General features: G+C 43.0%; 1 protein-coding gene across 1 annotated transcript in view; it reads right to left on the reverse strand.

Moving 5' to 3' along the window:
- Positions 1 to 3,452: 3,452 nt before the first annotated feature.
- Positions 3,453 to 13,309, reverse strand: part of ANKH (ANKH inorganic pyrophosphate transport regulator) — a 103,551-nt gene continuing 93,694 nt past the window's right edge. The window contains exons 9-12 of the mRNA XM_075417115.1: positions 8,930 to 9,059; positions 7,798 to 7,921; positions 7,121 to 7,220; positions 3,453 to 4,577 (exon numbers count right to left, since the gene is read on the reverse strand). Of these exons, the coding sequence (XP_075273230.1) occupies positions 4,461 to 4,577; positions 7,121 to 7,220; positions 7,798 to 7,921; positions 8,930 to 9,059 (471 nt within the window). The 3' untranslated portion in view covers positions 3,453 to 4,460. The remainder of the gene's footprint in view (positions 4,578 to 7,120; positions 7,221 to 7,797; positions 7,922 to 8,929; positions 9,060 to 13,309) is intronic.

Raw genomic sequence — 13,309 nt, forward strand, 5'->3', positions numbered from 1 at the left:
TTCAACGCTTCCCCTTTCTCCCGGAGTCCAGCTTACTCATCTAAATCCTCCTTCAGCTTGCTGGTATAAGGTCTGCTGACAGAGTATTTTACTTACTCATTTTATGTGGCTTTAAATAGCAATTTTTTTTAAACAGCTTATTATTAGTCCCACATTAAGACCGTGTTCTTGAAGCCTTGTTCCAACGAACCGTATGCAGGCCGAGACACAAATGCGTGCGCAGCACTCTCCTGCACGCACCCGTGTGCATGTACACGGACCCGCGCGTGGCATCCCGCACACGCAGCAGGCGCCCTGGCCTTCCACACTCTGCTGCTCCCGCGACGCCTGCCCGGAACCGGCCGCCCTCCCCAGCTCGCCCTCCGCCCCGCGCCGCTCCCGCTCCGGCCGCAGGCTCGGCAAAACGCCGAGCAAGAGCTGGATACCAATCTCCCCCGCTCGAAGGAAATAGGAAATATTTAGCAGGAAAGCGAGCAGAAAACAGAAGGCTCCTCTGTCACTCACCCAGTCCTCTCACTCGGGGCGGCTCTACGGAGCGGGTGACGGGGACGGGGTGCTGGGAACCCGACGCTGCGCCCCAACCGCCTCGGGCAGCGGCTGCCAGACGCGGAGCCTTCTCCATCGCCATCTCCGCTTGGCAAGCCTGAGAGGGCTGCTCAGGGCAGCGAGGGGGGAAAAACCCCAGCGTTTCCCGCTAGGTCTGCAAAAGGAAAACTCAAGGTAAGTGAACACAATTTTACGTCTCAATTAGGAGCCAAGGAACATTAATCCACAGCTTATCGCTGTTCTGCTCTTATTTCCAGCTGTGTGAGCTCTTTGCTCATCGTCTGAAACTGAAGATGTAGGCTGCAAGTCAGCTGCCCCATCTGGAGTACTGTGTCCAGTTCTGGGCTCCCCAGTTCAAGAAAGATGAGGAGCTACTGGAGAGAGTCCAGCGGAGGGCTACGAGGATGGTGAGGGGACTGGAGCATCTCTCCTACGAGGAGAGGCTGAGGGAGCTGGGCTTGTTCAGCCTGAAGAAGAGAAGGCTGCGAGGGGACCTAATAAATGTTTATAAATATCTTAAGGGTGGGTGTCAGGAGGATGGGGCCAAGCTCTTTTCAGTGGTGCCCAGTGACAAGACAAGGGGCAATGGGCACAAACTGAAGCAGAGGAAGTTCCGTCTGAACACAAGGAAGAACTTCTTCCCTCTGAGGGTGACGGAGCCCTGGAACAGGCTGCCCAGGGAGGTGGTGGAGTCTCCTTCTCTGGAGATATTCAAGACCCGCCTGGACAAGGTCCTGTGCAGCCTGCTGTAGGTGACCCTGCTTCGGCAGGGGGGTTGGACTAGATGACCCACAGAGGTCCCTTCCAACCCCTACCATTCTGTGATTCTGTATAACTCAGCAATTCTCAGGAAAGCCTGGAAAGGGCAGACCCCACGTGAATTCACTGAGATGACGGCGCTCTGGCTCTCTGAAGCAGAAACCTGATGGGCTCCCCTCGGAAAACACGTATCGGTGAGACAGACAGGCAGCAGCTTCACCAGCGGTAACACAAAAGAGGCAGCTAAGCCACTTCACTGGAACTCAGGAGAGTCCTTTTGGGAAGGAGGAGGTGGAGGACCGGGCGTGCGTCAGCCTCTGCCTGACAGAGACACTGGGACCAGTAACGCTCTAACTGGGACACCAGCCGAGGGGGCGGCTGCCAGCTCCCAGCCCATAACCCACCCGGCTGGGTTTGCCCTATTAAATCTTTCCCACACAAGTGAAAATTCATCTTTGAAAATACCATTAGTTTAGTTGTGTATGACAAATAATTCCATTTTTGACACTTGTTCATCTTCTATCTAAAGCAAAAGCTTCAGTGTTTCATCGAATTTGTTTTCAAATTTCTACTTTTGGGTGCAATTATTACCTTGAAATCTACAATGGTAATGCTCAAAATTCTTCAAAAATACTGCCCTTTGAATTTTGGTCACGTACCAAAAGAAACATTACACAAAAATATTTTCTTGGTTTATCTCTACAGTTCCTGAAAAACTGCATCTTGTGGACTTGGATACAAACGTACTGGAGAAACCAAAGCCACATGAACAGAGAAGACCTCAAATGGCCACCAAGATCTGTACCAGTCTATATACACATTATATACATACGACTGAGAGCCTGTATGCATGAACGAGTACTGTCTACACACTGCACAAAGTTCATTTGTCTGAGGGTTTTTTTTTTAAAAATCTTTTTTAGGCTTAGGTCAAAAACAAGGAGAGCAACCTTGTGGTGGCACACAATACTCGTGGTTGTTGAATTTAGTCTTAGCCTCCTAGTGCCACTGGTCATTAGCCATGAACTGATTTTGCAAGTCTGTCATTCAACACAATAATTTCTACATTTTTTTCTTATTGCATTTGTACACGTAACAAATTGGTACAAATGTTTGCAACAAAAGGTAAAGTTCATTGACACAATGCCTTTCGTGATGGCCACAACTGGTTACTAGCCGACTCTGTAGGTTTTTAGAGATATTTTTAGCTGGACTTGGAAAAATAGGAAATGTACCTTAAAATAAATGTACATAATATACAATATATATATTTATACCTGTGTATGTCTACATACACATATATTGATATAACATTTAAAGTAATGTTTTGTTTTAATCAGTTCTCTGAGTGCTGGGACTACATGGCAAATCTAGCAACGGAATTTGTCCACAATTAAATAACCGTTTCCACAACTTAGAAAAATATACTTTTACTAAATAAGGTTTAAATTAACTGATTTATGGACATAGCAGGCAGGATAACTGTTTCCAGACTCTGGCATGATTAAATCTGAAAGAACCCCAGCTACTGCAAACCGGTAACGAACGCTGCCCCGCAGCCAAACACAGAAGAGCACAGAAACACGAGCTGCCGCTGCCGCCGCCATCGTCGGTGGCACCCAAACCCTCTCCGGTTCGGTCGCCTCTTGCACAGGTTGCTTTTCTGCCCGATCCCCGTCGCCCGCCCCACCTCACCCTCTGTTATTTAAGGCCCACTTCAACCACAACCAGACCGCGCCGGCCGCCGCCTCCCGAGTGCGGCACCCGCTGACGGAGGTGAGCCGCCCCCCACTTCCACGCCACTCCTGCCTTGAGAGCTAACACACAACCAGGGGCCCTAATTAACGACCCGGAGGACCGTCCGTACTTGAGCTTCACCGTATGGATTTTTGATCGACTGCATAGATAAATATAGCAAAACACACAGACATGTGCGTGTGTGTGTGTATATAAATATATATACATATACACACCTGTGTATGTGTACATCTCTATGTAAAAAATTTCATGGAGCTATGCGTAGTAATGAGATATACCATAGTATCCTGCACACATTATCTGATTTTTTTTTTATATATAGGCACCAGAAATAAGTACATAGAGCAAATCAACCTTTAAAAATTAAAGTTAAATCAGTGGACAAGAACTTTGGTAAAGCTTGTCAATATTTATTTTTTTTTTGTTCAAATACAGTCAAAGTCTATCAGTTGCCATCACCCTCTTCACAAGAGGAAAGCGCATGTTTTTTCTTTCCTAAAGAAAATTATACGTAAGGTGGGGTTTAACGACTCAAGAAAATTCTGAATTAAATGTTTACATTTTTCAAAAGATTACTACCTTTCTGACAGAATGAACGCTAAGTAGAGTTCTTGTCCCATGTGTATTTTATTTATCGTGTGCATATATATATAAAGGTATATATATATATGTCTCTGTTGATGTACCTGTGTGTGTATATACACATCCACACACTTTTAACAGGAGAGAGGAACCTGTTTTTCTCCACTTTGTATGTGGAGACTTACACGTTCCTCCCTGTTCTGTACCCTGTGCAGTGTAAGCTCTAGTGATGAGGCCAAACAAAAAGATATAGTTCACCATAGTATATTAGTTTATGTAGCAAAGTAATTTTCAAGCAAGTAAAATAAAGCTCTGTATTCCAAACTTCTTTTCCTTAACATTTCTCATAAAGAAAAGGAAGGAAAAGGGAAGAGGGAGGGGAGTAGGATTATGGCAGTAGCATTGAGCCAGTGGCACGCGTGCGTGTGCAGGTGCGAGTGTGCAAGCGCACGCACACACACACACACACACGCACGCGCTGAGAGCAGGGCTTTGGTTGACAAATGCAGATTGTCCAGAGAAGGTGGATGCATAAGTCAGGAAGACTCTACAGTGATGCAATTGTATCTTTTATGTTTGCATGGAGTGAGAAAACAAATTCAATTGAAAGGAAAAAAAAAAAAAGCAAAGACCTCTTTTTAGGTCCCTCATCAGTGAGAGCATACTCAGTATGCTAGAGAATTTATCTGAAACCTTTTAAATCAAGGCCTCTTTATTACAAAAATAAAAATGAACAAACAAAAAAGTATGAGAGACGACAAGATGCGGAAGTGTCACTCCAATCGTCCCTGCAGAGAACAATTGCATCCCGTTTATTATTCATTCTCTTCTCTCATTTCTACGATGTCTGTCATCTCCTCTGTGTGAGGCATGTCGGTCATGGCGGAGTCTTCACCTTCTGTAGCTGCTTCATTCTCATTCCGCTTCTTTTTCTAGATTGAAACAAGCATTTGGAAACCTATCAGCAAGCTGTGCACGAACACAGTCCTATAAACTCTGGGCACTGGGAGAAGCGAGGTGCAAACAGTTTTGGGTTTTTTTAGCTTGTTCTTAAGAGCTAGAATATTTGTGTCATATTCATGGCTTGTCACTAATAAGTTGTCTTAACTTTGAAGGTTTCCGTAACCTTCCTGGGGCTCAGCTTTCTCCTTTCTAACGTAAATGCAATAACAGAGGCATTTCTCATGCTAAGCAACATCCAAAACAGGCTTCAGCATGGCTGGAGGGAAGAGAGCATCTGGAATCTTTTACATCACAGACTTCTTGTTAAAAAAACCCCAGAAAAATAAACAAAATATGAGAGAAGATAAATTGCTCTAGGCAGGGAGACAGAGGTGGCAACCTAATTTCTCAAATGTCAAACTTCAGCAGTTTTACAAGATGCGACCATTCTGGCTTTTCTTGATATTGCCGATCCACTGTGAGCCCCCACCCCACCAAGGCCAAGGAATATGGGAGTATTTTTGGCTAGCAGAAGCAGGAGGGCATTCAAGAGTCCTATGATTCATCCAGGATGTCCTGGATTAGTACAGCTAAGAAGCATTCAGCCCCACTACAAAACAAATTGCAGCATCTGTTCCTCATTATCCGTTTCTCAGCAGGCTGACGAGTTTTACAGAAAACACTTGTGCAGCTGACAAAAAATCCCCCACAGGTATTATTGATTTGGCTGAGTCAGGGGTATCAGTTTCAAAATTTCAGAGGTGTCTACACAACTCTCGCTTTGCAGCTCTCAAACACCGCCTGCTTATTGCCACTGCAGGTGAAAACAAGTTTGCGTCTACAGCTACCGGCTGGCTCAGCCACTGTCACGTTCTGGTGAGGGAATACATTAGGTTGGCACAGTTATTATTGCTACTACCTGCGCTCATCGCTGCAAAAATCCGGGCACTGTGTCCCTGGCCAGAAACGCTCTGTGAGCTACAAGCACACGATGAGGAGGTTAGTGCAGATACGTGCTGTGAAACCGCAGGCCAAGAACAGCCACTTCAGTGTCTGCAGGTTTTTTGTTTTGTTGACAAATGCAGATTGTCCAGAGAAGGTGGATGCATAAGTCAGGAAGACTCTACAGTGATGCAATTGTATCTTTTATGTTTGCATGGAGTGAGAAAATAAATTCAATTGAAAGGAAAAAAAAAAAAAAGCAAAGACCTTTTCTTTGGTGCTCAAGAGAAACATGACAGACTGACGACAGAGAACAAGGTCTTCTGTTTTGTTATGAACCTTGTACACTTTCATCTACTGCCATACTGTTAATACATATCAAAACTGATTCTAGTTTGTTCCAGTGTAAGGCTTTTACGTATTCTATCTTCCGTATTTTTTTGATAAAAATAGAAGTGGTGGGCATCTTCGCTTGGCTTTTAGTAAGAAGTCTAATTAAAAAAGCCAAGTAAATGCACAGATTATATTTTCTGCTCCCATGGCAATTTCTGATTTTCAGAAGAAATCATGCCCTTTTGAACTTTGAGGAAAATGGGTGAAGCCAGCCACTGAACCAGTTGCTCAGCTGGTCTGCTAGAGATGTCTGAGTGTATTACTGTAGTCTCACAAATAACCGAGAACTGCTGTGGCAGGGGGGTTGGACTAGATGATCCCCAGAGGTCCCTTCCAACCCTCACCATTCTGTGATTCTGTGATCCACTTAGTCCTTCCGCACCATGGAATGACGTACGCACCACGCCATTTCTGCTTGGAGCTGGGCCTGGTGCCCACACAGCGCTTCGGACACACAACTGGACGGGCACAACGCGCAGGTACTGCGATGCACCCAGTCACCCAGCCAGTACGTATCCTGTGTTTGACTTCATTTAGTGGAATATTTTTTGAAATTTGTGTACCACTACTACTCCGTACAGGCAGGACTGTAGTGTGTGAAATACGTACAAGTACGCCTATGAGAAATCCTCGCCTGTTTAAGAATTTGCAAGCTCTTATCCTCTGCTGCTGTAGGAGTATATCGTGTTTTAAGCCACTTCTTTAGATGGCAAAAAAAACCCCACCAACTCTACTTTTTGTCCACTTTCAGCAGAGCTGGTTTTATAAAGAAATAAAAGTATACATACGTATACACATACACATACCTATACATATAATAAGCTTGGATGAGCAGCTCCTATGTCTACATAAAGAAGCTATGTTGCACTGTAGTAGCAAAAACAGCTGGTGGCAAGGACATGACATCTATGATACACACGTTTTGAGGAGCAAGGGGTTTACTTCAGAGACCAGTTTGTCCCATGGCCTGGTCCCGTGGCCTGAATGCCCACGAGCAGTTGGAGGGCACCTTTTAGCTTTCTTTCCACACTAAGAATTCCTGAGTTGCACCACTGTTGAGATCGCGTGGGGAAGCAAACCTAATTCAGTAAGTGGGAATGCTGGCGAGTTACATTTACAAAGTGTACTCTTAATCTGAACTAAAATCCACTATATTCATCAGCTGCTTTCACCAGATCCCGCAGAGCCTAACTCTTACCTGTTTCCGATAGACGTAACAGGCTGCTATTGCAACCATGGTGGATTCTCCTACAAAACCAGCTAAAAGGGATCCTACTCCAAGAGTGGCTCCGTGAACTCTGTGGGTGGCACAAAAATAAAGTATTCATGGTTGTGTGAGAAGGCATGATTCATAATTGCATTTCCATTGCCATATAGAATCACTCATCTGTTGTTAGAAATATTTCCTTCAAAGACATAATACACTGGCAAAAAGAATAACTGGTATTTTAAAGGACTTTTTTTTTTTGTTTTTTATGGCTTCAGTGTTTACAATAAACACATTCTGAACCAAATTACGGACTAAGAATTTAAAGTCTTGTACAGAGTGCTGCCGAACAGATTACTTAACTCATAAGCAAGATATCCTGTTAGCTTTCTTAACAGAGCATTTAATAGAATGGAAATAAATTCCCTGTAGGATACATGTTTGCCTCTGACATTTGCCTGTTTTTTCAAAAGGGACATCACTATCAGGCCTGCCTGGAGCAAAGTCACACTTGTGAATTTATAAATGTTTCTCTTCCAGATATTGACACTATTTAGGCTTTATTTTATAGTTACTATTTGGGGAAAATGTTCTGAGCTACCCAAATCCAGCTACTAAGTGAGAAGGAAAGCAAACCCATCAGCTCTGTGGAGAGGAGAATGGTTTACCCCAAGTAAGGCAGCACAATCAGACTGGTGATGAGGACGATGATCCGCAGCACTGAGCTGGGTGCCAACACAAATGTCTTCTTTAGAGTCATCAGCCAACCCGTCAAGTGCGCTCTGACCGTCACTGTTCATAAACAGGGGAAGGAGAGGGGGTGGGAAGAAAGGGAGGCGAGAGCAGTAAAAAAATATCAGTCATCTCATATGAAGCTTCTTCGTACAGAGAACACTGTTCAGAAATAACCACGGTGAAACTTGTTTCTGGTACCTTGCACACTGGGAAGCCCTACTAGAAATGAAGTTGAACTTGTGTCCAAATTGCTTTAATACACTGATTTTCAAAAAACCAAAGTGGAAGTTATAGACAGCAAGCCTTCCTGAGAGCTCTTCTCTTACAACCAATTTATTAGATGGTCTGTTCTGTTTTCTTCATTAAAAGAATATCCCCTCCCGAAACAGAAATCATACCAAGGCAAGTTTTCCCTCTGGCTCCTGTGTGGTACATACTGTAACAGCTAGTCACAAAAAATGATACTACATGTGCCTATTCTTACGTTTGGAGTTTACATTTATTAAAAAACTGTTTTGTCATAAGCAGAAAACACTACACGATGTAGCATTTGATTACATAAGTTAGAAATTTTCTGAGGGGAAACATTTTGATTACTGCTGTCAAGCTTGCCTCTCTCTTGAATATGGGCATTAACTTTTATTCTATATTGTTTAAGCTGTGGTGATGCCTGAAAGTGCCACTGAGTCTGGCAGCAGAAGGGGAGACTAATGGAGGTGATGTTACTGTGGAGTTGGTCCTAGATGCTGTTCCAAACAGTTAATATCAGTCTTGGCATGCATGTATTGCTACTGCATGTCACGTGTGGGTTCTTGGTCAGCTCCAATAGACAGAATTCAGGCTTTTGATAGTCAGAAATCTGTCTGATGATAGACTGCTCTTACTGCAATATTGGTATCTTGACCACTGATGTAAATAGTCTTGGTCTACACCAACTTCCATAAAAACTGTGTTACTTTTGCTAGGCATGCATTTAGCCACTCTTGTATGTACAGCCACCCCAGACTATGATCACACCTCAAAGCTAGTTTGAAGTTACAGAGTTTTTATTTTCTTGTTTTTTACCTGGAATTGGAAAGAAGGAGAAGATGCGCAAAGGAACAACACACAGCTCTGCAAAAGCGAAGTCTACTCCAATTATGTCAACTAAAATCTTCTCTGACACGTTTGGCGTCCAAAACATCACAAAACACAGCTAGAAGAACAAAATTAAGAAATGTTTGTATTTCAAAAGGGAAACACAACAAAAGATAGGCCCTCCTGGTCTAAAACATATGTTTACTCTACTGATAGGTATTTTTGGTATTAAATGAAGGAAGAAGATGGATACAAAGTAATAAAAATACATTTACTTTTCTACAGTGTTCAGGGATCTGTAGCATGCAACGATTAAGGTTTTAAACATCACTCAGGCAGGTGCATTTTACGATTAACTTTTATCATTTAACCATTCTTCTACATTTCCGTCTCTTTGCACATAGACTGATGGAAGAAAATAATAAAACTTACATGTTAAGCAACAGTCCTGACTCAACAGTTTATGAAGCGGCCATTAAAAAAAACCCACACATGCATGCAAGCCTAACAGAGTATTTGTTTGCTGGGCTTGGATTGTAACAATTCAAATGTTACAGTTCAGCCTGACAATAATCAAGAAGAAGTTGGAGGGAAGGTTTTAAAAGGCTCTTGAGAGAGCCACCCCAACCACCAACAGTTCTTGTCTTCCACTGCAGGATGCTGAATGCTCCAAACGTCATGACCAATTTTGTTGTTCTGAATAAAGAGTGGAAAACAAATTCTCACTTTGCTCAAATCAATCAGTCAAAAATACTCGAAAATAAACCATCATAAGCAAAGTTCTTAAAAACAGTCAGAATTAATTTCCTTTGAGAAATATCTTTGAAGCACTGTTTTGCAACAATCTAAAGACGTTTTAAAATATCTGAATACAGTAAGACTCCAGCGTACACATAGTATATTTATACTCAGCTTGCGTGTAAATACAGAGTACACAAGTAAGAGAAGCATGTTCACTTCAGAAGCAATTCCTGCTCTTCATGTTCCTCACATACCAAAGCTGATGCATACAGAAGGAATTTTTATGGTGCCTGCAAATGGTTGTACTTGAATGGTCTAATTGCTACAAAAACAGTACGAAACTTGATTTTTACAGTACTTGCTCTCGTTAAGACACCCATATTCCTACAAGGTATAAAATGTTTTAATAACTAAAGATCTGAAGTACTCCAAGACACAGAGATCTGACCTAAACCTAAGATTAGGGGTTTAAATCCCCTGCTGATACTAGTACTGCTGGTATGTAATACGCCTGATACCAAGGCAAAGGTGTTCAGCATAGTCCTGCAGGGATCGTGACCTTAGGCCACAAATCCACCAAGTCTGTTATTTTAAAGAGTGTGCTGTTTAGTCTATACATGAAAGGAAAACTTGCATAAAAAACCCGCAATGAATGGTACAGTGGTAGCACATGCTGTTTAATTTTTTGGTCAGTCCTGAGGCAGGGCTTCAGACCAGCGTGAAGGGGCTCTGAGCAGCTGGCAGGTACTGCTTAGGTTCAAGGCTCTTGCTGAAGAATGGTGCTGACAGCCCTCGCAGGACTTTTCCTGTAAGAAGGGGTACCAGACATGCTTTCAAGTATAACTACTTTGTCATTTAACTTGGTTTTGTGATTTAAGAAGTGATTTCTTCCTGCCATTCTCGCAGTAAAGCAGATGTTAAGGAAGTGAGCTGACTGAACAGGGCAAAACTTGGGACCTTAAATGCTTTGGCGCTCCTCTGTCAGGTTACAAACCAGTGTACCAGGTAAATTATGTGCACTGGCTGTACAATCTGATGGCTCTGTAAGACTCCAATCACTCTCTTGCAATTTAGCCTACAAGCTAGCACCACATTATCTAGCTCTTCTCTTATTATCCAGTTGTCACATCTCTACATGTTCAGACGGCTTTTAAAACTAGTCTTTGAAGTCCTACCACCTCCAAGACAGCTGGGATTTCACTCTCATCCTTTGGTAGCGGGCCAGAGATTGTCCTTTGTGTTCAGCCTGTGAGTGTCCAGACCTCAGCAGTTTCCCAAAGTCCGTGACTGAGTGGCCTGTGGGAGGTCTCACGTTCTGACAGCCTGTGCAGCGAGCAAAACATTTCACCTTCCTGCAGAAAGGCTCATCTCCAGTTTTCTTCTCCGCTTCTTAGGCTAGGAATCACTATTTATTTTTCAAAATTGAATGTTTTACTTGACTAATTTGATGCTGTCATCCGGTGTATCTCCATCATCTAAACAGAATAGTAAGTGGAGGAAGGCAAGGGCAGAAGACAAATGAACTGAGCATGGAGTTTTCTGTGCTTTAGCCAGCACTCGCCTCTCCCTGCCAAATTACTTGTACAGGGTACAGCTGAAGCAGAGGGGACAATCTACAGCAGAGAAGGTTGTGTGGCTGAGAATCCAGTTATTAAAAAGTAACTGTACAGTGACAAGAGCAAATTCTTTCAGTGTTGCAGACACCATTAGGCAGACTGCAGTGATTTGACTCTTACTGCAAATGACCTGTAAAGCAACCATACAGGGAATGTTTTGTCAAATCGTTCTTCAAAAAGTCCAATAAACAAGATAAGATGCAAAGATGCCCACTATTCAATTATAATTTGCTGCTTTCATGAAAGCAAAGGCTTTCACGCTGCTTGTACTGTGCAATGGCGCTAGCATCCTGCCGAGCAGTGTCGTTACTGCTGCACGATTCCGTACCCTAATGCTAACAGCAGAGTCCCCCCACTGCCAGCAAAAGGCAAACAGAGCAGTCTTTCCTTCTCCAAGAGCCATTTGAAAGAATGTCCTAACAGGGTTAGACAGGCACGCAAGTAAGTGACCAAAAGCATTATTCTCAATCCTGTTCTCTTTGAAGTTAAAGTTTGTTTCAGGTCTTAATAAGAACAGACTCAGTCTCCACCCAGCTCTTACGGGAGGAAGGTCAGTTTGCAAATCAGAGGTAATGACTTACACCCAGGTGGTACGCAGCCATTCCTCCTCAGCTGCTGCAAACTGCAAACTTCCCCACCCACCCCGATCAGCTGAGAGTCAGTGCTGATAAATGGCTTCAAAGAGCACTTCTTGTATAGCAGCTGGTGGGCAAAGGCAGCAGTGACGGCTAAGCTCAAGAATAAGCAGTTTGAGGAGGTGAGGCACGGCAGCAGAAGGCCCTTCTATTTCTGTCTCAGCATGCTTCCATTTTTTGGTTGTGATATTAATAACTAGTTTCATTTTGCAAAGAGATTCCTCTCTGTCATCTTATGAGCAGATGATATTCTTGCAGCCTGGAGGAGACCAAGCCTCAGGAAAAGAAATTAATGCTTTGTATCATGCAAGCCCTCTGCAATTCAGCTTCTAGAGCACCTGCAGCTTGGGAAGTTTCCATATTATTTCAAAGACAAATTCAAAATGTAGTGGGGAAAAAACCAGGCTCTACTTCAGGAAAAGAGTAACACTAAACATGCAAAGGAGGCAAGGTATTTCAGCTACTGATTTTCTTACAGGTGAGGTATACTGAAAATAGGATGAAGCGTTAGTTTTTTTGTGATGCTGAGTGGTCTGCATGATGTTTGTGATTACCTTGGTAAAGAATGAAGACTGATCAGAAAGGAGACCACAGAAGATGGTAACAGATGAAGTGATGCCAGTAGTGCAGTCAGAGAGCATAGCACACAGTTAGAGATGAGATCTATTGGAGTAAGCAGTGGTAGCTTCCTGGGGCTCGGATCAGGAAAGATTTTAGGAAACAGATTAACCTATAGCATTTCTTAGTATGTCTCCTATCTTTCTTTTAGTTAAGCACTGCTTGTTTCTGCCTCCACCTTACGTCTTTCTGCAAGTGTCTGCAAGGTTAAAAATAGAATAAATAGGCTTGGGTAGGGTTACAGTTATGCCCTCATTTAATCTAATCAAGAGGTAAAGATGAAACAGTAAATGCTTCAGCATAGGCTAGCAATGCACAAGCGTAATGGCAGCGCAGCTTCAGGTTGCAACTGCAGCTGGATGCAGTGGTTATACACAGTAATGAATACTGTACTCGGCAACTCTGCTGAAGCCTGTTAATGCTTTGGGAGCAAGGAGCTTGCTTGTGGAAATCTAGTGATGGAACTGACTTGATTTTCTGTTACCTTATGGTATGAGAGCAGCATGATATTAAAGGACAGTTTTGTTAAAGCCTTTGATCATTTAAACAGAACTTCAGCTAGGTGGTGACAAGCATTTTAAAAACACAGGAAAAAATGAACATATAAATACGAGAGTGGAACACTACAGAGAATATGCAGGCCTGAGTAAAGACAGTAGTATTTATTATGGTGGTGTTATCTCTGTATAAACATCAGTAGCCTAAGTATTTCTGAAAGTGTTTTAATCATTTAAATTGACCCTATTGGGTAACATATC

This window comes from Opisthocomus hoazin, chromosome 3 (assembly GCF_030867145.1).
Source record: "Opisthocomus hoazin isolate bOpiHoa1 chromosome 3, bOpiHoa1.hap1, whole genome shotgun sequence".
NCBI lineage: Eukaryota > Metazoa > Chordata > Aves > Opisthocomiformes > Opisthocomidae > Opisthocomus > Opisthocomus hoazin.